The 22,589-nt window shown below is 40.7% G+C and overlaps 1 protein-coding gene, 1 long non-coding RNA gene and 1 pseudogene across 2 annotated transcripts in view; 1 reads left to right on the forward strand and 2 right to left on the reverse strand.

The window, feature by feature from the left end:
* Window positions 1-22,589, reverse strand: part of LOC132536802 (uncharacterized) — a 99,983-nt gene that overhangs the window by 69,791 nt on the left and 7,603 nt on the right. The window lies entirely within an intron of this gene.
* On the reverse strand, window positions 1,435-10,581 carry LOC103127323 (vomeronasal type-1 receptor 4-like; annotated as a pseudogene).
* LOC103127324 (vomeronasal type-1 receptor 4-like) lies at window positions 12,972-17,116 on the forward strand. The gene is made up of 3 exons (XM_007538224.2): window positions 12,972-13,057; window positions 14,123-14,196; window positions 16,509-17,116. Exons 1-3 carry the CDS (start codon window positions 12,972-12,974, stop codon window positions 17,114-17,116), a joined length of 768 nt encoding a protein of 255 aa, XP_007538286.1.

Consider the following 22,589-nt stretch of genomic DNA (forward strand, 5'->3'; position numbering starts at 1 on the left):
GTATATTAAATACATGGAATTATCCTCACCAAAAAAAAGAACTGAGAATTCAGACTCACTCTTTTAATATTTCATAAAGATAAACCTTAATTTTAAACTTGCCAATAGTAGCTTTCAGGGAATGACTTCCCTAGCACATATGCCACCTGCATGGAAGGGGAGAGGAGATTGTGCCTGACTGTACAGGTGTCCCAAACACCCCTTTAACTACAGTGATTTCCAACACAGGAGCCTTAGGACTTCAGGTTGCTGAGGTTGATGAGACCCCAGGAGTCTTCATGCTGAATTTTTTCCCTAGATCCTGATATACGTGAAATATCTGCTGCAGTGTGAGTTGGTCACTGCCCCAAAATTTGCACCATCCCCATCTTCCTATGCCTTTCTGAGATAAAATGCAATCCTCAATTAATGAGCTGCAGATACTGGATAAACTCACGGAGCATTGTCTTTCAACAGGACCCCAGACTCAGTTCTCACTGCGCTCCCTCTGGTGCATTTTCCCATGAGTATGCTTTTTTGGGTGTGTATATATATATATAATATTAATATATTGTATATATTAATATGTTGATTTATTTATAAAATGGAAATATTGACAAGACTATAGAATAAGAGGGGTACATTCCCACACAACTCCTACCACCAGAACTCTGTATCCTATCCCTTCCCTTAAAAGCTTTCCTATTCTTTAACCCTCTGGGATTATGGACCCAAGATCATTATGGGGTGCAGAAGGTGGAAGGTCTGGCTTCTGTAATTGCTTCTCTGCTGAACATGGACATTGGCAGGTTGATCCATACTCCCAGCCTATCTCTCTCTTTCCCTAGTGGGGCAGGGGACTGGGGAGGTGGGGCTCCAGGACGCATTGATGGGTCATCTGCACAGGTAAATCAGGTTGGCATCATGGCAGCGTCTGAAACCTGGTGGCTGCAAAAGAGTCAAGATAAAAAGCAGAACAAATTGTTGACTAATCATGAACCTAAAGCCAAGAATATTGCAGATGAAGATTTGGGGTCTCTGTTTTGGAAAAAGCTAATGGGTCTATTTTAGGTATATTCCAAGAGGTCTATGACTTTATTAATTTTTGCCTGAGCCTGACAGCTAATATGCAGGTGGACCCAGGTTATTGTCTGGGGAAATGGTGTCGTAGTTGGAATACCCATTTATATTTACGTTTAAGGACCTAGGCTGAAACCCTTTCAGATTTTCTCATCCAACATTTGACAAAGGCATCTGGGCTGCCATCAGGATGTTTGTTGTCTGAATGAACTCAAGCTGTTGCCCCCCACCTGTGTGACCTGGGGGCTTCAGTACTCCACTAGCTGACAATCCCAGGGCCTCTAGGCTCCACTTCAGAATGAGTCACTTTTTCTTAAAACCAGTTCCATTTTTTGAGAGTGAAAAGTGAAGTTTGTGCACAAAAGAAAAAAAAGTTTACGTGTTTTGCTTAAGAACAAGGGATTTCTTAGTCGAGGTGCAGGCAGATAAGACCCTGTACAGAATGGAGTCACGGCTCATGAGAAGAAAGGGGCTCATAGTGGGGAAAACCCAGAGCAATAAGTTCTGTGATCTTCACCAGCCATTTGTTCAGATTCTGGTAAAGAGCCAGACAAATACTAAACATGGAGGAAAGGGTGTGGAAACATACAAAGGTGCTCAGCAGAAGGAGGATGCTTTGTGTGGCTCTGGACTCAGCTGAGGGTCTGGGGGAAAGCCTAGTCCTGTGAATGTGCTGGACCCGGTGTTTGTGCCTGAACAGGAAGAAAACCATGAAGCCACTGGACCAGATGATGAGCACAGAAAACAAAACCTCAGGAAATACTAGTAATGCCGAATAGACTGAGGCTAATATCTTATCATGATCTACAGAACAGTCTTGCAAATCCATTTTCTTCACAGTAGCTATGTTGCTCCATTGGCCAGATACATAGGACACATATGTAGGAAAAATCAAATTGACCAAGATGTACAGAATCCAGCAGAGGGAAAGGGAGCAGCCAACACACTTTGGAGCTCTGACTTTCAGCTCTTTCCAGCAGGAGTTCATGAGGCTGGTAGTGATGGTCTGGTAGACACTCAAGAGGCAGGTGGTGCCAATGGACACCCCCCTGGCCCCTCTGTAGACATACAAATGAAATTGGCATGCAAAACCACTCATGAAGTCTGTCAACCCCAATCCTGCCATTGTCTTGGGGACAGCTTTGGAGAGAATGAGGAAGAAGTTGGCTAGTGTCAGGTGCGAGAGTATCAAGTCTGTGGCCTTCAACCTGGACTGAATGCAGTAAAGGAAGAGGTAATGGTAAAGAAGAGAGAAATTTCCCATGATTCCAGTGACAATCTGTGCTAGGAAGAGTGCTCCTATTGATATAGCCCAGGGAGATACTCTGTTGTTTATTGTGCTTTCCTTTAAGTTACTGTAGCAATCATATTTCATAGCAAAAATTCTCGTTATAGATTTCTGACACCAGTGGTTACTTTGGTTCCTTGATCCTGTGGGGTCACCAAAGACTGGCAGAGACAGAAAGAGATGGAGAATTATCCCAGTGAGTATCACGGCAATGTCAGTCCTATAGTGAAGTAATCTTAGCAGGGTTAAGTCACGACAAGAAAAAGCAAAATGAAAGAAGGTAGAATCTGTTATTTTAAGAAAAAAATCTCCTGAATGGTAGTCATAATGAGAAAAAGAAACACTTTCATAGTTACCCACATCATATGATCCATCAGTACTTTTTAATTTTTTAAATTATCTTTATTTATTTATTTATTTATTGGATAGAGACAGCCAGAAATTAAGAGGGAAGGGGGATATAGAGAGGGAGACAGAGAGACACCTGCCATCCTGATTTAACACTTGCCCTTGCAGATGAAGACTGGAAGCTTGAACCTGGGTCCTTGCATGTTGAAACATTTGCGTTCAACCAGATACATCATCAACCGGCCCCTGACCCATCAATACTTAATAGACTTCTGCTATACCTTTAAATATAAAGGATAAATTACTATGAAGTAAAAGAAGGGAATAATTCTTTGTCCTAAGTATTTTAAAATATTTCACAAACCTTTCAGACAGTGTTACAATATGGGTAGAATAAAAATTTTAGTTATTGGGGGTCAGGCGGTGGCGCAGTGGGTTAAGCGCATGTGGCGCAAAGCGCAGGGACCGGCGTAAGGATGCCGGTTGGAGTCCCCGGCTCCCCACCTGCAGGGGAGTCGCTTCACAGGCGGTGAAGCAGGTCTGCAGGTGTCTATCTTTCTCTCCCCTTCTCTGTCTTCCCCTCCTCTCTCTATTTCTCTCTGTCCTATCCAACAATGAATTGCGTCAACAAGGGCAATAATAATAGCCACAAAGAAGCTACAACAAGGGCAACAAAAGGGGGAAAAAATGGCCTCCAGGAGCGGTGGATTCATGGTGCAGGCACCGAGCCTAGCAATAACCCTGGAGGAGGAAAAAAAAAATTTTTAGTTATTATAACATTAAGAACTGTTTCTGTGGGCTAGGTGGTGGCACACCTGGTTGAGTGCACATGTTACAGTGCACAAGGACGCCGGTTGGAGCCCCTAGTCCCCACCTGCAGGGGAAAAGCTTTATGAGTGGTGAAGGGGGGCTGCAGGCATCTGTGTCTCTCTTCCTCTCTATCTCCCCTACCCTCTGGATTTCTAGCTGTCTCTGTCCAATAAATAAACATAATCAAAAATTTTTCAAGGAACTGTTTTTGTCAAAAGAAATATTTCGATAGAGAGCAAGAAAATAAGCATGAAGAGAGGGAGAGCAGACGGAAAGAAGAGAGAGAGAAATGAAGATAAGGAAGAGCAGGAGAGCAGAGGAGAGTGAACTTCTGTGCAGGCAAGTACTCACAAAAAAGCAAAAAATATGAAAAAATGCATAAAGCCCTTACTAGAAACTTCAGTAAGAGAAGTTTACAGTGCAAATAGTCAGTGTAATAGCCACTTAATTTAGTCATCAGGATAATAAAATAAACAATTACATGTTTAGTAGCAGCATACACGAACCAGAAAGCTAACATAAGGGAGAGAACATACTAACTTCTTTTTTATTCTAAGGAGTTGTTTGTACTATTATTTCATACACCTCATTAATATCCCCATTTTTACTAAAATTAAATAGTTCTAGATATTCAGGAAGTTATATCAATAGTAAACTATTCTGCAGACAGTCAGTAGAGACCCAAATCTCATCATCAAGAGGTTGACATAGATTGGAGGAATATTGATGGTGTGTGTGGTATATGACAGCTTGGTTTGGAGTCATAATGTCCTGGAGATGACAAAAAAAGGAATCAAACAAAAATTCCATTGTTTTGACAAGGATGTGGAAAATCCACGATGGACATAGACACTTGTGTGTGTTAAATTTGTGTAACCACTTCATAAAACTATACATTTTAACAACCATGTACTTCTGATGTCCCAACAATTCCAGCTCTGTGAATATATTCAGGTGATGGCACACTTGGATGAGTGCATATGTTATAGTTACAATGTGCAAGGGACTTAGAACTCAGGAGGAATCTAAGGACTAAAGCATTCTGTCTTTGCTCTAGGAGTTGTGGACAGGGTTGTGTTCTCTTATGATATGTTACTAGCTGTGAACATATGGCCTCTGTATGTAGGTAATAAAACTACATCTCACAAAGCTTATTGAAGAAGATGGGGAACATGATGTGTGTGTGTGTGTGTGTGTGTGTGTGTGTGCCCCTGCATGTATGTGTATATAGGATGGAACTAAAAATCCAGTCATGAGTCCCCAGTCATGAGTTCAGCTCAGCACAGCATGCATTTCTGTCTGTATTTCTGTCATGAAACCAGCAGAACACTCCCCCAGATCTTTGCGCCCTTGATATGTTTTTATTGCTGCAACTCATAATCAGACAATAATAAAAACTTTAAGTACCAGTTTGTAGAGACTCTAGCATTGGGCATTAGAAAACCTGTCTCCTTGGGACCTTGTACTTTATGTCGTGCCCACCAGAAGCTGCCCCAGGTGATGGTGATGGTGGAGACTCTCAAAAGCAGATCCTGCCAACGAATTACCTGTAAGCTCTGTGTGAATAAACAAGAGACTGAAAATCAAGGAAAAAAACAATGCTTCCACTTAAAGACTGACCTTAATTTAATTACTCATTAATAAGGTGGATCTCAAGTGCTCTGACCATTATAACATAAAATAAAACTAGAATGGACCCTGACTCCTGTCTGAAACCCACTCAGAGAAATTTATTGTTGCCTTCAGTGCTGCTTTTCTGAGTTGAGAGAAAGCAAACTCTCCATGATCTTCATAAATCAGACATTTTCATGGAGATGTGATGACTGTCCCCAACCAGTGCATCCTATGCCCCAAGCTCAATGAAAATGCTGTCATAAAATTATGTATAAAATAAGGCTCTCTGTGAAATAGCCCCCAGGCTCAAGGCATTTATAAGACAAAAATTTAACAATCAGCTTCTAGCTTCAGTTCTAGCTTCTAGCTTCTGCATCTCAAAAGATAAGGCTTCCACACCTACCTATAGAAATAGGAATCTGCTCACATTCCCGCCCCCCCACACACACACACATTCACTCTCCAGAGTAGCTACTGACCAGTTCCTTAACACAGTTTCCCACAGACCAAATTTTCACTAAAATATGTATATATTATATATATATATATATATATATATATATATATATATATATATATATATAGTGACTAAGTTAGCTAAGATAAAAATTATAGAGGTAAACTGAGACAGAAATTTGCTAGGCATCAAGAAAAAGAGGAAGAAGGGAGTGGGAACCCAGCTCCCCCCCCACACACACACACAATGATAGTCAAGAAGGGAAGCAGATGTCAAGAAAAACAGGAAGATAGAAGGGGGTGGGGGACCCCAGCCTCTCTGATTGTTAGGTCAAGATGGGAACCAGATATCAAGAAAATCAGGAGGAGAGGCAGGGTCTCTGAGTCAAAGAAGGCAAGTAGGTACCTGCAAAGAAAAAGACCCCCACAAGGAAGGGGGGCTGACTGCCTGTTAAAAAGAAAAAGTTCTGCTTGCTAGATCAAATATAAAGGCTATACTGCAAATAGTTGGGTGTAGTCTCTTTGTGGATAGATCCAGACTTTAGCCCTCCAGAGGGAGAGAATCAACTTCTCCCCATTTTGCACGTCTGCCTCTCAGTCTGTGTCTGATTCTGATGGTCTCTTCCACAACAATATAACCAAGGCATTCCTAGTTCTCTCCTTGCTGACAGGCCTCCCTCTGTCTCATCTTTGAGGCAGATGGCTCCTTTTGACTGTCTACCATATCCTTCCCTCAGTGACTATTTCTTAACTTTATTCCAATAGACTTTATGAAGCCTTTGCTGCTGCCTTATTCTCTCTCCCTGACCTCCCTGTGTATTGCTGGCCATAAAAGATAAAATATGGGTAGAGGGAGATAGCATAATGGTTATGCAATAGCATAATGGTTATGCCCTGAGGCTCCAAAGTCCCAGGTTCAATCCCCCGCACCACCATAAATAAGCCAGAGCTGAAAATTGCTCTGGTTAAAAAAAAAAAAAGTTAAAATATGTCTTCAGAAAAAATATTCATTACAGATGCATATTTAAATTATTAAACATGTGTACACAGAAGAGGAAGTCATACTTTGTATTTCATTCTTTTCTATATTATAAACATGGATAAAACCGCAATTATCACTTTAGCTCTAGTGGCAGTAGCAATGAAGGCTTGGGGGACCGAAGTCAATTTTGAAAAACTTTTTGCCTGTTGCTAATTAATTAGTTAATTAACTAAAAAATAATTAGACGTTTCCTTTGGTTTCCCTCTGAAGAGACCACTCACTGTCTTTGTTAGTTACTCTTGTTTTTGTCTAATGCCTTGACAAAAACAAAAAAAGTCAGAGATGGTCACAGAAAGAATTTAAGAACTAGGCTCACACAGAGGACCTAGTGGGGGTTGTACTGTTATATGGAAAACTGAGAAATGTTATGCATGTACAAATTATTGTATTTATTGTCGAATATAAAACATTAATTCCCCAATAAATAAATTAAAAAAGAAAGAAAGAGAGAACTAGGCTCACCTGCATGAGAATGACGTTGGGGTTTCCATAATGAAACTTACAAAAACTAACCGAATTATATCTAGGAGCTGAATGTATGACCTCAAACAAAATCAGGAAACTAGATGTCAAAAGTGATTTCTTTTAAGAACAACACCAAGGAAGAAGTAGATGTGATGACATGTATTTTGGAGAAGTTTGAAATTATACTCTGAGGACAACAACTTTTTTTTTTTTTGTAAAGCGACATCCCTCCAGAAAATCAAAACCCACCAACATCCAGGTAACACAGCAGCCACCTTGTGGAAGCAGCTCAAGTGAGTGAACTAATAGATGATAAAGGGGTGGAATTAGCAAATGTGGTCTTTGCAAACAGTGGAGCATTACTCAGTCTTAGAAAAGAAAGATTACTCTATAACAGGGGTGAGCCTAGAGGCCTTTATGCTAAGTGAACTAGGCTGGAGGTCATGATACTAAGTGATCTAGGCTAGAGGTCATTATGCTAAATGAACGAGGCACTCACAGAAAGATGAATGTTGTGTGATTTCATTTATGAGACACCTAAAATAATTACACTTAGTCAACAAATAATGCATTGTTGGGTCAAATAATCCTGAATTAAAAACATTGAGTTGGGAGGCCAGGTAGCGGCACACCCACATCATACTTCGCAAGGACCCAGGTTCTAGCCCCCAGTTCCCACCTGCCCTGAAATCATGAGTGGTGCAGGTATATCTCTGTCTCTTTGCTTCTTCATGCCCCCCTGGCTCTCAATTTCTGTCTGCCTCTATCCAATAAATAAATAAAGATAATAAAATTAAAAAATACATTGAGTTGATAAAATGTGTTATGTTGGGTTTTAAGTAGAGATTGGTTTAAAATTTTTTAAGAAAAACTGCTATGAAATCTACATCTTGAAATGTTTAGGGAAGAAAGCAGAGTTGAGGAGACAGCATAATGGTTCTGCAAAAGATGTTCATGTCTAAGGCTCTGAAATCCCAGGTTCATTCTCCAGCATTGCCATAAGCCAAAGCTGAGCAGTGCTCTGATCTTTCTCACTGTATCTCTATCTCATTAAAATAAAGGATATATATATATATATATGTAAATTTTAGGCATGCACACACAGGTGAGAGGAACACAGATGAATGAGAATATATAAATTTCATATGTAGGCTGCTTATCAACACCAAAGCATGTCAGACCAACAAATACCTCTAAAATGAGCAGACAAGAACTATCAAGATTGAAAAACACCCTTACCTCTGCTCAGCCACAACCTCAAAAACTCACATTTCCAAATTCCACATGGGGAGGAAGAATGGAAAACAGTTTATAGGAAATGAGCCAGAGCCTGGATATAATTTTTTTTGCCTTTATAAGAGGAAATGTTATTGCTAATTATTTACCTTAATATTTTCAAAAGAGGAACAGATTAGCTCAATCCAACATGATTGGCAGTTGGCAAAATCTGGTGAAGCAAGTATTCTGATTGCTAAGGATTTGGATGGTTTTTAATACTCAGCCATCTAGCACTTCAAATATAATCCAGAATATATGTATCATCTCCTTTACTTTCATGTTAATACCCAACCTACCTCACTTCAATATGGAAATATATTTGTTAAATATGAATCCCAGAGGAACAAGTTCCCTGGAGAGTATAGCCATGAAGACAGTGCACAGAAATAAAATGCAAAATAAAACTCTGTATGATCATTTACTAGCTTAAGGAAACAAAACCTCCCAGTATATTAAGAAATAAATCCAGTTACAAATGCACTACTAAGTCTATGTGAAGAAGGTTTGGTATAACTGAAAATGGCCAGCTATTTACAAGATACATAAGCAGGAACAGTACACCTAGACCACTATTGTCCCTCAGATGCTGAGAAGTGTTCTCTCCACGGTAGGCCCCATACAAGAATCCATCTTCATCTTTTTCTTGCTCATAATGGTGTCCCATAGTTAGGCTGGACTATGGAGCTGTCTTATCCACAAACAGGGAGATTGCCTTTTCAGAAGGAAGTTGAATCTTTTACCTGATGATCCACATAAACTGAGCCACAGTGATGTCTGATGGAACTAGATACTTCCGTTTGTCAATATCAACAATCTGAGAACCAGAGACTTTTTCCACAATCACCCAGTGAGTGATCCTCCTTAAACATCCACTTCATGGTGACAGCAGTGAAGGGACACAGCCAGCTCTCAGAGCCACGGAGCTCAGCTCACCAACCACAACAACCCAAAGGGTTTCTTCCTTCCTTCCTTCCTTCCTTCCTTCCTTCCTTCCTTCCTTCCTTCCTTCCTTTCTTCCTTCCTTCCTTTCTCTCTTTTTTAGTATTTATTTATTTATTTAATAGAGTCAGAAATAGAGAGGGAAGGGAGAGAGACAGGGAGACACCTGCAGCCTTGCTTCAGCACTAGCAAAGCCTTCCCCCTGCAGATGGGGACTAGGAGCTTGAACCTGGGTCCTTGTGCACTGAAATATGTACTCAACCAGGGCGCCAATGCCACCCTCCCCCATACAAGGGTTAGTTTTTTTCCCTTTTTAAAATTTTTATTTATAAAATGAAAATATTCACAAGACTATAGGATAAGAGGGGTACATTTCCACACAGTGCCCTCTCCCAGAGCTCCATATGCAATCTCCTCCCTTGATAGCTTTTCTTTTTTTTAATTTATTTTCTTTCTTTTTATTTATTTATTTATTTATTTATTTTTCTTGATAGCTTTTCTATTCTTTATCCTCTAGGAGTATGGACCCAGGGTCATTATGGGGTGCAGAAAATGTAAGGTCTGGCTTCTGTAATTGCTTCTCCATTGAACATGGGCATTGACAGGTCGATCCATACTCCCGGCCGGTCTCTCTCTTTCCCTAGTGGGGCGGGGATCTGGGGAGGTGGGTCTCCAGGACACATTGGTGGGGTCATCTGCCCAGGGAAGTCAGGTTGACATCATGGTAGCATCTGGAACCTGAAAAAGAGTTAAGATACAAAGCAAAACAAATTGTTCACTAATCATAAACCTAGAGGCAAGAATATTTGGGGTCTCCATTGTGGAAAAAGCTAGTAGGTCTCTTTTAGGTATATTCCAAAGGGCCCAGGACTTTCCTAGTTTTTGCCTGAGCCTGACAGCTAATATGCAGGTGGACCCAGGTAATTTTCTGGGGAGTTGGTGTCATAGTTGTAAAAGGACTAGAAAGCTGGATTAGGGAAGAGAGTAGCTCCCAAATAGAGGAAACTATATGAATATTGTTAACTGTAAACCCCATTGATTTTATCTGGGTCCCATATTCAGCACAAGAGTCTATATAACCTCTGCATCCCTGTAGGTCTGAGCTCGCAGTCTGTGGTCACGGCTAGGAACAGTCCAGGCTGCACTAATTTCAGGACCCATCTTCCTTGGGTGATAGGTAGAGTATGTTATCCGACCTCCCTTCAGATAATGGAACGTTCCCTACAATGCTGATCCACATTGAGGGCAAGGTCCTACAGGAGCTCACAAAGGGATCCATCATGTTGTTCTTGATGGAAATAACCAGAGACAATGGCGAGTGGGATCTGTTAGAGGTCTTTACCATCTGAGGAGGTATCTTCATTGAAAGTATTTATTCCTCATATATGTATTATGTATTTTTGGGAGTCGGGCTGTAGCGCAGCGGGTTAAGCGCAGGTAGCGCTAAGCACAAGGACCTGCATGAGGATCCTGGTTCAAGCCCTGGCTCCCCACCTGCAGGGGTGTCACTTCACAAGCGGTGAAACAGGTCTGCAGGTGTCTATCTTTCTCTCCCTCTCTCTGTCTTCCCCCTCCCCTCTCCATTTCTCTCTGTCCTATCCAACAACAATAATAACTACAACAATAAAACAACAAGGGCAACAAAAGGGAATAAATAAATATATTTTTAAAATATTTATGTATTATGTATTTTTATTCTATGGACTCTATTTTTCTCTACTTTGTTTATCTGTTTTATTATGTGGATATGGATAGTTTTTAGTTTAATTTTATTTTTATTTATTTATTTATTTTACTCCAGGCTTATCTCTGGGCCTCAGTGCCAACACTAAGAATCCACTACTCCTGGCAGCCACTCATTTCCATTTTTATTTGATAGGAGAGAGAGAAAATGAGATGGAAGGGAAGATAAAGAAAGGGAAAGACAGAAAGACACCTGCAGACCTGCTTTATAACTTGTGAGGCAGCCCCCCTGCAGGTTGGGAGCCAGGGGCTTGAACCAGGATCCTTTAGCAGGACCTTGCGCTTCATACCATGTGTGCTTAACTTGGTGTATCACTGCCTGGTCCTCAGTAGTTTTTCATTTCACTGGGGAAATATTTTTTTAAAGAAAGCTTTTTGTCTGCAGTATCAACTTCAAACTCTCCAAAGTACATGCCTGTACAACTGTTCCTTATCTGGTGTTATATTTAAGAAACCATAGTGAATCTAATTCGATCAAGGATGAAACAATATTCTCTGAGTTGTTTGTTTCCTTGGTGTTTTTTGTATGCTTGGTTTTTTTTTTATTTTGAGGAATTAATGTTTTAGATTTGACAGTAAATACAATAGTTTGTACATGCATAACATTTCCCAGTTTTCCATATAACAATACAACCCCCACTAGGTCCTCTGTCATCCTTCTTGGATCTATATTCTCCCCATCCACCCACCCTAGAATCTTTTACTTTGGTGCAATATACCAGTTCCACTTCAGTTTTTGCTTGTTTTGTGATTGTTGTTGTTGCTATACGTCCCAATCTTAAATATAATTTGTTAGTATGTGTAAATAATACTGAAACTCCAGCTTCATTCTCTTGCAGGTCAACTGAGTCCTCCCTTAGATTCATTCTGTGACCTTCTCTGATTTAGGGATTAGACAAAAATATAATATAATATAATATAATATAATATAATATAATATAATATAAGATAAGATAAGACAAGACAAGACAAGACAAGACAAGACAAGACAATATAATATAATATAAATATAATGGTCTCTTTAGAAAAAAATTACAAAAAACTTTTAATTGAGGGGGCCAGGCGGTAGTGCAATTGGTTAAGCGCACGTGGCGCAAAGCGCCAGGACCAGGGGTAGGATCCCCGTTCCAGCCCCTGGCTCCCCACCTGCAGGTGAGTCGCTTCACAGGCAGTGAAGCAGGTCTGCAGGTGTCTATCTTTTTCTCCCCCTCTCTGTCTTCCCCTCCTCTCTCCTTTTCTCTCTGTCTATGCAACAACGACAACAATAATAGTAACAACAACACCGATAAACAACAAGGGCAACAAAATGGAAAAAATGGCCTCCAGGAACAGTGGATTCGTAGTGCAGGCACCAGCCCCAGCAATACCCTGGAGGCAAAAAAAAGTTAATTGTTTTTTTTTTCCTTATTAGCAACAGACAAAAAGTTTTTAAAAATAGCCATCAGCTCCCCAAGCCTTCATTGTCATTGTCACTAAAGCTGAAGTGATAATTGCAATTCTGGGGGGAGATGAGGTCACAGATCACAAACCCATATCTCAGGGTCTGTGGCTGCCCACCTGCACATGCACCTGGCACCCTGACCTGTTCACCTAGTTCCCATCCTGGCTGCGAGAAGGAGAGCACTGACGGCTCTGCGTGTCTGTCTGTGAGGAAGAGTCTGCAAGGAAAACCAGTCTGAGTAAGTGCTCCTGTCTGGGGTAGAGACAGACTTCCAGCTAAACCAGAGCAGGAGGAGGAGAAATGCATCCTCAGTGATGAGCTGAGCTGAGCTGCTAAAGGAAGGTGGGTCCACATGCCAGACCCATCTTAAATTTTAACTGTAATTTAGTGTATTCTGAATAAGGATGATTCTAGAGTAAGAATCCCAGTGACAGTGAGACTGATTTTAAGCTGCTTTAGAACTGAAGTTACAGGATAGCTGGGTGGAGATGCACCGAGTAAAGCACAGATGCGGCAGTAAGCAGGGGCCTGAGTTCAAGTGCACCACACCCACCCCAACTCCAACTGCAGGAGGGTAAGTGTCAACATGCTGCAGTTGTCTCTTTTCCCTGTCTTCCTCCCCACTCCCTCTCCATTTCTCTCGTCCCTGCCCAAAATATCTTCTAAAAAAAAACCCTGCAGTTATCAAATCTATCTATTGATTACTATGCAGGAATGATGGATGAAATGATCAGTTATGTGGGGGCAGTGTGGTGGAGCACATGATTGAGAGCACATGTTACAATGCAAAAGGACTCAGGTTCAATCCCCCGTCCCTATCTGCAGGGGGAGAGCTTTAGAAGTGGTAAAGCAGTGCTACAGGTGTCTCTTACCTCTCTCTGTCTCTATCCCTCACTTCCTCTCAATGCCTGGCTATTTCTATCCAATAAATAAATAAAGATAATTTAAGAAAAAGAAATCAGTTTTGCTACAAGTGTACCTATAATGCTTTAATGCTGAAAATATAGAATGAGATGCAACGTATTATTTCATCCTGGGTAGAACTTTTTAATAATCTGAGTATGCTTCTGTTATATTTTTATTGAGCTTGGGACATAGGATGCACTTGATGGGGACAGAAATCACATCTCCATGAAAAAGTCTGAGTCAAGAAGGACAGGCGATGGTGCACCAGGTTAAGCACATATAGCACAAAACACTAGGACCCACATAATGATACTATGTTCAAGTCTCCAGCTCACACCTGCCAGAGAGTCCCCACAAGCGGTGAAGCAGGTCTGCAGGTGTCTATCTTTCTCTGGCCTTCTCCATCTTCCCCTCCCCTCTCAATCTCTCTCTGTACTATCAAAAAAAAAAAAAAGAGGGGGGAAATGGCCACCAGGAACAGTGGATTCATAGTGCTGGCACCAAGCCCCAGTGATAACCAGGGAAACAACAACAAAAGTCTGAGCCATGAAGACCATGGAGAGATTGCTTTCTCTCCTCCGCTCAGAAAAGCAGCACTGAAGACAAAGGTAACTTTCACAGAATGGGGTTAAGACAGGAGGAGTCAGGGATACATAAATTATCAAGGGAAGCCTTTAAGATGAAGCAATGTTTTTTTTCCTTGATTTTTCAGTCTCTTTATTTATTCACACAGAGCTGACAGGTTTTTCGTTGAAAGGATCTACTTTATAGCATCTCCACCTTTATCATCAGTTGGAGCAGCTCCTGGTAAGCATAAAAAAAGTACAAGCTCTCAAAGAGATGGGTCTTCCAATGCCCAATTCTGGAGCCTCTGAAAACCAGGATTTACCACTGTGAAGGTTAGATGACTGCCAGTGGCAGCAGTAAAGATCAGACAAGGGACCAAGGATCTGGGGGAGTGCTCTGCTGGTTTCATGACAGAATTACAGACTCATTGCACACAGTGTTGAGCTGGGCCCATGATAGGGAACACATGACTGGATTTTCAGTTCCATCCTGTAGACCTGTAGACACACAACTACAGGGTCTAACACACACACATACACACACACACACACACACACACACACACACACAATCATGTCCCCATACTTTTAAATAACCCCTGTGAGGTTACATATCATTTATTACAACCACTTTCACAGGTGCTGTGTTCATAGATAGATGCATTAATAAACCATAACCCTGTATACAACCCCTTGGGCAAGGTCTGAATATTGTTGTTCTGAGACTCCTCTTGAGCTCTAAGACACCACCACTGAGAATGAAGTGGCTTTGTGCATGTTGATGGGGCTGAACAGATGTGAAGGGGTTTCAAACTGCTCCTATATTTGAGAAAATGCATCACTTTTGTTTGCTTTGTATTTTACAGGGATGACTTGTGCACTATGAACCCTTTGTGTTGGCCATTCTACCCCATACATAGGATTCTATTCACTTCCTGTATTACTGTGAAACTTCATCGTTCACTAGCATTGCTGTACAAGATGCCATCATGAACAGGGTTTCCCTAGTGTAGTGGTTATCATGTTCACCTCACAAGATGCCATCATGTGATGTCAATTTATTCTTTCATTATGCTGTTATATGCAGGAATGCTGCTTTGGTGTGTGTGCTTTCCTGAGCAGTGAGTAGTCCTGAAACATAAACTCTGTCGGGTTCCTCCTAGAGATAATGTTTACCTTTGGTGAATATCTTCATAGGAGTGAAATTGTTGGGGTATTGGAAATATTTGATTGCTAAGTGAAGTAGTTTTAGAAAGTGATTGTACTAATTTAACACATTCAGGATATGTATAACAATCATGCATTTTTTCATGGCCTTGTCAAAAATTGGGATTGGGAGGTAGATAGCATAATGGTTATTATGCAAAAAGACTCCCAAGCCTGAAGCTCCAAAGTCCCAGCTTCAGTCCCTACACCACCATAAGCTAGAGTTGAGTAGAGCTATGGAAAAAAAATAACTAAAAATGGTATTTTTTAATCTTTCATTTTAACTTTCTAGTTGGTACAGGATGCTATTTTCCTAATGAAGAAATCAAATTTACCCTTGTTACTTATGCTATAAACTTCTATACTGGGGGCTGGCTGGTGGTGTACCTGGTTGAGCAAACATGTTACAATGCACAAGTTCAAGCCCTCAGTCCCCACCAGCAGAGGAAAAGCTTTTTGAGAGATAAATAAGGGCTTCAGATATCTGTTTCTTTCTATCTCTGTCTCCCCCTCCTCTCTCAATTTCTGTTTGTCTCTGTGCAATAAATAAATAAAGATAATAAAATTAAAATAAATAAAATTAAAGAATAAACTTTTTAATTGAAGTTTCCAATAATATGCTTTTCCATTTTGTCATTATTGTATAGATTTTATTTCTGCATGTCTGACACTAAAAATTTCTGTTGCTCTCTTCTCTTACTCTTACTCAGCATTCTCCCTTCCTTCCATCTACTTTTATTCCCTCAACCTCTGTTTTTTTTTCTTTCTATCTATGTGTTTGTGTGTGTGTGTGTGTGTGTGTGTATCCTTTGATTATAAACAGATCCTCCTTAAAAAAACTGAATTTGTCTTTCCATACATATTGGTAGTAATCTTGAGATGCTTATGAAATACTACCATATTCAAGGAACCCAGAAATAATCACCTTTATGTTTCCATAATAACTCACCATTTATCTTTAAATGTAGAGAAAAATTCTACTCAGTATTGATGGATCACATGATGGGAGACAACTTTTGAAGTGTTTCTTTTTCTCAATATGGCTACCATTCTAGACACTTTTCTGAAAATGTTAGACTCTCTTTTCTTTTATTTTGCTATGGCTTGTCATGGCTTAATTCAATCAATTCATCCTAGGACTGACATTTCAAAGATCTTCACTAAGATATTTCTCTATCTCTTCCTGCCACTGAAAGCCTTTGGTAACCCCATAGGATCAAGGAATCAAAGTAGCCACTGGTGTCACAAATCTTTAAGGAGATTTTTTTGCTGTGAAATATGATTGCTACAGTCACTTCAATGAAAGCACAATAAACACCAGAATATCCCCCTGGGGGTTGTCAACAGGATCACTCTTCCTATCACAGGCTGTCATTGGCATTCTGGGAAATTTCTCTCTTCTTCGTCACTACCTCTCCCTTTACCACAGTCGTTGTAGGATGAGGGACACAGATTTGATTCTCATGCACCTGACACTAGCCAACTTCTTCCTCATTCTCTCCAAAGCCGTCCCCAACACAATGATAGCTTTGGGGTGGAAACACTTCATCAGTGACTTAGGTTGTCAAGTTATTTTCTATGTTTACAGAATAACCAAGGGAGTGTCCATTGGCACCACCTGCCTCTTGAGTGTCTACCAGACCATCATGATCAGCCCCATGAACTCCTGCTGGAAAGAGCTGAAAGTCAGAGCTCCAAAGTATGTTGGCTGCTCCATTTCTCTCTGCTGGATTTTGCACATCTTGGTCAATTTCATTTTTCCTACATATGTGTCATATATATCTAGCCAATGGAGCAATCAAGACACTATGAATAAAACAGATTGGCAAGACTGTTTCAGTGTAGATCACCAAACAATTTTAGGCACAGTATATACAACACTATTAGTATTTCCTGAGGTTTTGTTTTCTGTGCTCATCATCTGGTCCAGTGGCTCCATGGTTTTCATCCTGTAAAAACCTTGGTGGCCTAGTGGTGGGGTTGAGAGTCTTTTGCATAACCACTGGATTATCTCTGCCCCACCCTACTTTATCTCTTGGTCAAGAGCCAGTGATTAAGCTAAGAATCCAGCCTACTTATAATTTAAAAGCACTCAGGCTCCCATAGCCTACAGGGAAGAAAAAGAACAAAAGAGGCTTTTAAGGCACTGAGCTCCAACTCAAGGATTAAAATAATACTGAAACAACTGTCAATTTCCACAACTGTGAACCCTTTAAGTACCTTACTTAGACACAAGTCAATCCAGGCAAGAGTGATCAGTACTTTGAAAAGTACTGAGAGAGGGACCTCATAACATACTATATAGAATGGCTAAACCAACAAGAAGAAATATTTGAGAAATGAACCAGGACAAGAGTCCAGCTAAAAGACCCCCAAAGGGTGAAGCACAAAATAATAAGGTCAACATCCAAACACTAGTTAAGGAAATAATCACAGGAGTGAGTAAAGAGTTTGAAAGAATTATCATCAGAAATGCAGAAACAACCAATGAGACCCTGGAAGAAAACACTAATTATTAAGGTAAGGTTATTAGAGAGCTGAAAGCTGAAATAGCTGAGCTAAGAACACAACTAGCTGAACAAGCTAAATAGTATCAGAACAGGGTAACAAAATAGATGAACTCCCTCCTCTCTCCATTTCTCTCTATCCTATCCAACAATGACAACAATAATAACTACAACAAGGGCAACAAAAGTGAATAAATAAATATTTTTTAAAATTAAAATGTTTTTTTAAATAATAATGTAAATAATCACCCCAAGTTGTTCAGTGGTGGCATTGTGCATGTATGAGGCTCAATGGTCTTTCAGTAGTCACACACACACAGAGACACATGGACAGGTTAGTATCTTGGATATTGTCTGGCAAGCATCTATAAAATGATTGGGCTTCCTGGCATGGTGGAGGGTAGGGGGGTGGGGGTGGGTGGTGGGGATGGGACACAGTCTTTTGGTGGTGGGAGTGGTGTTTATGTACAATCCTATTAAAGTGTAAACATTATATAAACCACTATTTAATTAATATGAGAGGCGAAAAACTGATGATATGTCTAGAACTTCTTAAAACACAGACTGAGTCTTTTTAATACACAGGCTGTGTTTGATATGTTCTCTCCCAAAAGCCTAGACCAGGGAGAACAGAAGCAACTGATAGCACAGCTATAATACAAGATGCTGGGTACTATACCCCAAACCCTATCAAAGGGACTTTCCAAAGTTAACCCTATCACCAAATAATGTGATGATAACAATAACTAACCATTGTCTTCTTGAACCCTAAGACAACAGGAACCTCACATTTCCACTATAGAGCCTATATTTCCCCCAGTCCTGGAACCTTAGGGTGGGGCCCACTTTTCTGCATGCTGCTCTCAATTCAAATCAAATAATATTGCATCCGCGGATCGCAACTTAATCAACACAACAAGTGCCACCCCAGCATGCTTCACTTCAGACTGTGACCAGAGACTTCAGGTGTGGAATGACAACCCTTCAGCTTCATCATTCGGGTGAGACCTTTCCTTTCATAGTATTCTCTAACTCCATTCCAGGTGTTCCACTCCCAATAAAGTCCCCAAACCTAGATATAGTCCCGGTCCCCTGAGATAGAGCATAGGTTCACCCGTGCCCATAAACTAGGGGAAAAATATATACCTGAAAGCAGAAGTACACAAGAGCATGCAGGGAATACCCCCAACACTATTACAGTCTTCAGGTCCATGATTGTTCAACAATTTGTTTGGCTTTGTATGTTAACTCTCTTTTCAGCCACCAGGTTTCAGATGCTGACCAGACTTCCCTGGACAGACGACCCCATCAATGTGTACTGGAGCGCCACCTCCTCAGAGCCCCACCCTACTAGGGAAAGAGAGAGACAGACTGGGAGTATGGATCGACCAGTCAACACCCATGTTCAGCGGGGAAGCAATTACAGAAGCCAGACCTTCCATCCTCTGCAACCCACAATGACCCTGGATCCATCCTCCCAGAGAGATAGAGAATGGGAAGGCTATCAGGGGAGGGGGTGGGATGTGGAGATCGGGTTATGGGAATTGTGCGGAATTGTACCCCTCTTATTCTATGGTTTTGTTAATGTCTCCTTTCTTAAATAAATAAATAAATAAAAATGATTAGAATAAACAGAATAAAGGATTTTCAGATTTGCATGAGGTGAAGTGACGAATACTATTTTTATTACTAGTCAATATCTAATAAAAATATGAAAATTATTTTTTATTAAGCAATTTTTTGTTAGTCATACTTGGATGTTTGTTTAATCTTGACTAAGTCAAAGATTTTTTTTTTTCAAATTATGGTATTGAATGTTTCAATATAGTCATGAAATTCAACATTCAAAAATTCCCTGCATTCAAGATTAATTTCCAATGAGGAATGTATATATAGTATACAACATATAACATATCTTAGTTAACTCTAATAAAAAAAGATTATGGAAGAATTGTGGGACAAGACAGATACTTTAGTTTGGTAAGTGAACATTCTTCCTTTTTGAAGTTGACTTTCAATTAAAGACCTGGGAGAGAAGATATATCAGTTCATACTACATACAGAAACTTAAAATAAATATGTATGCCTTATATACTTATTGAAAAGAGATGTGTGTGAACTTTGCATTTACTAAACCCATTCTTGTTTTATTATATTTACATATTGCATTTTAACAGTTTCTTTTGAATCAACTTATTATCCTTTTTACATTTTTTAGGTTTTTTTAAATTCTTTTTCCCCCTTTTGTTCCCCTTGTTGTTTCATTGTTGTTGTTACTGATGTGATCATTGTTAAATAGGACAGAGAGAAATGGAGAGAGGAGGGGCAGACAGAGAGGGGGAGAGACTGCAGACCTGCTTCACCGCCTGTGAGGCAACTCCTCTGCAGGCCTGAAGCCGGGGCTCAAACCATGAGGCCAGTCCTTGTGCTTTGTGCCATGTGCACTTAACCCACTGTGCTACCACCCGACCCCCACCTTTTAACATTTTTAACACATTTTATTTGTAGGGGTGAGGAGACGGCTCACCTAATAGAGCTCACGCTTTATTATGTGCAAGGATTCCAGTCTGACACTCTGTCACCATATGGGAATACCATTCAAAGAGAAACTTCATGAGTGGTAGAGCACTATTGTACCATCTGTCCTCCATTGCTTTCACCTTCTATCTGGAAAAGAGAAGAGTCTAGATGTGTAGATATGAAGCATCTGTGACAAGCAAAAACAAAATCAAGATTGTATTTACTAATAAGAAAGAGGAGAGAAAACCAGAGCATGGTTCTGCCATACGCACTACTGGAGATTAAACTCAAGTTTAAGTTCTGTGGTTTTTCATTTTGCCACCTCCTAGACACCTCATTTGGTTTCTTACTCCTTTTCATCTTTGCTTTTTTTTTTTTTCCCTCCAGGTTTATTGCTGGGGCTCAGTGCCTGCACTATGAATTCACTGCTTCTGGAGGCTATTTTTTCCTTTTGTTGCCCTTGTTGTTTATCGTTGTTGTTATTATTGTTGTTATTGCTGTCGTCGTTGTTGGATAGTACAGAGAGAAATTGAGAGAGAAAGGGAAGGCAGAGGGGGGAGCGAAAGATAAGACACTTGGAGACCTGCTTCACTGTTTGTGAAGCCCCCCCCCCACCTTGCAGGCGGGGAACTGGAGGTTCAAACCAGGATCTTTACAGGGGTCCTTGCACTTTGCACCATGTGTGCTTAGCCTGCTGCACTACTACCTGGCCCTCTGTTTTTTAAAAATAAATGTTTTCTTTATTTTTATTATTGGATAGAGACAGAGAGAAATTGAGAGGTATGGGGAGATAGGGAGAGAGAAACAGAGACACCTGCACCTTTTGTTTAAGCACTTTTGTAGTTTTCCCCCTGCAGTTGGGGACCAGGGACTTGAATCTGGGTCCTTGTGCACTGTAATGTGTGTGCTTAACCAGGTGTGCCACTGCCTGGCCCCTTTTTGTTCATTTTTATTGGCTTCACTGTTCTGGACCAACTTTTACAGATATAGATAGAAACAGAGTGGGGGAGTCGGGCTGTAGCACAGCGGATTAAGCACACGTGGCGCAAAGCGCAAGGATCGGATAAAGGATCCCGGTTCCAGCCCTGGCTCCCCACCTGCAAGGGGGTCACTTTCACAGCGGTGAAGCAGGTCTGCAGGTGTCTATCTTTCTCTCCCCCTCCTCTCTCCATTTCTCTCTGTCCTACCCAACAACAACAATAAAACAATAAGGGCAACAAAAGGGAATAAATAAATAAACAAAATAAATATTTTTAAAAAACATAAAAAAAAAAGAAACAGAGTGAAGAGAAAGATACCACAGCATGAAGTTTCCTCCAGTGCAGTGGGGAAAGGGTTCAAAGCTGCTTCACTTATATGACAGAAGAGGCGCACAAAATAGGTGTAGCTGCTGTGCTGACCTGATCTTTGACCTTTATAATGTATTATCAGCCTCAGCAGAGGTGTAACTATTTCATTTGTTAAGGTATCTTTTTAGAAAACCATTACTTAGGGGGCCAGGCGGTAGCACAACGGGTTAAGCGCAGGTGGCACAAAGTGCAAGGACTGGCATAGGGATTCCAGTTCGAGCCTTGGCTCCCCACCTACAGGGGGGGTTGCTTCACAAGCGGTAAAGCAGGTCTGCAGGTGTCTATGTTTCTCTCCCCCTCTCTGTCTACCCCTCCTCTCTCCATTTCTCTCTGTCCTATCCAACAACAACGACAGCAATGTCAACAACAACAATAATGACAACAACGGTAAACAAACAAGGGCAACAAAAGGGAAAAAATGGCCTCCAGGAGCAGTGGATTCGAAGTACAGTCACCGAGCCCCAGCAATAACCCTAGAAGCAAAAGAAATAAAAAATTAAAAATGGTAGTCGGGCGGTAACGTAGCAGGTTAAGCGTAGGTAACAGAAAGCTCAAGAACCGGCTTAAGGATTCCAGTTCGAGCCCCCAGCTCCCCACCTGCTCTAGTACCACTCAGATCAGGTACTAGACAGGGCTGCCCACTATCACCATTACTATTCAACATAGTGTTGGAAGTTCTTGCCATAGCAATCAGGCAGGAGCAAGGAATTAAAGGCATACAGATTGGAAGAGAAGAAGTCAAACTCTCCTTATTTGCAGATGACATGATAGTATACATGGAAAAACCTAAGGAATCCAGCAAGAAGCTTTTGGAAATCATCAGGCAATACAGTAATGTGTCAGGCTATAAAATTAACATTCAAAAGTCAGTGGCATTCCTCTATGCAAACACTAAGTTAGAAGAAATTGAAATCCAGAAATCAGTTCCTTTCTCTATAGCAACAAAAACTATAAAATATCTAGGAGTAAACCTAACCAAAGAAGTGAAAGACTTGTATACTGAAAATTATGAGTCACTACTCAAAGAAATTGAAAAAGACACAAAGAAGTGG

This window comes from Erinaceus europaeus, chromosome 2, assembly GCF_950295315.1.
Source record: "Erinaceus europaeus chromosome 2, mEriEur2.1, whole genome shotgun sequence".
NCBI lineage: Eukaryota > Metazoa > Chordata > Mammalia > Eulipotyphla > Erinaceidae > Erinaceus > Erinaceus europaeus.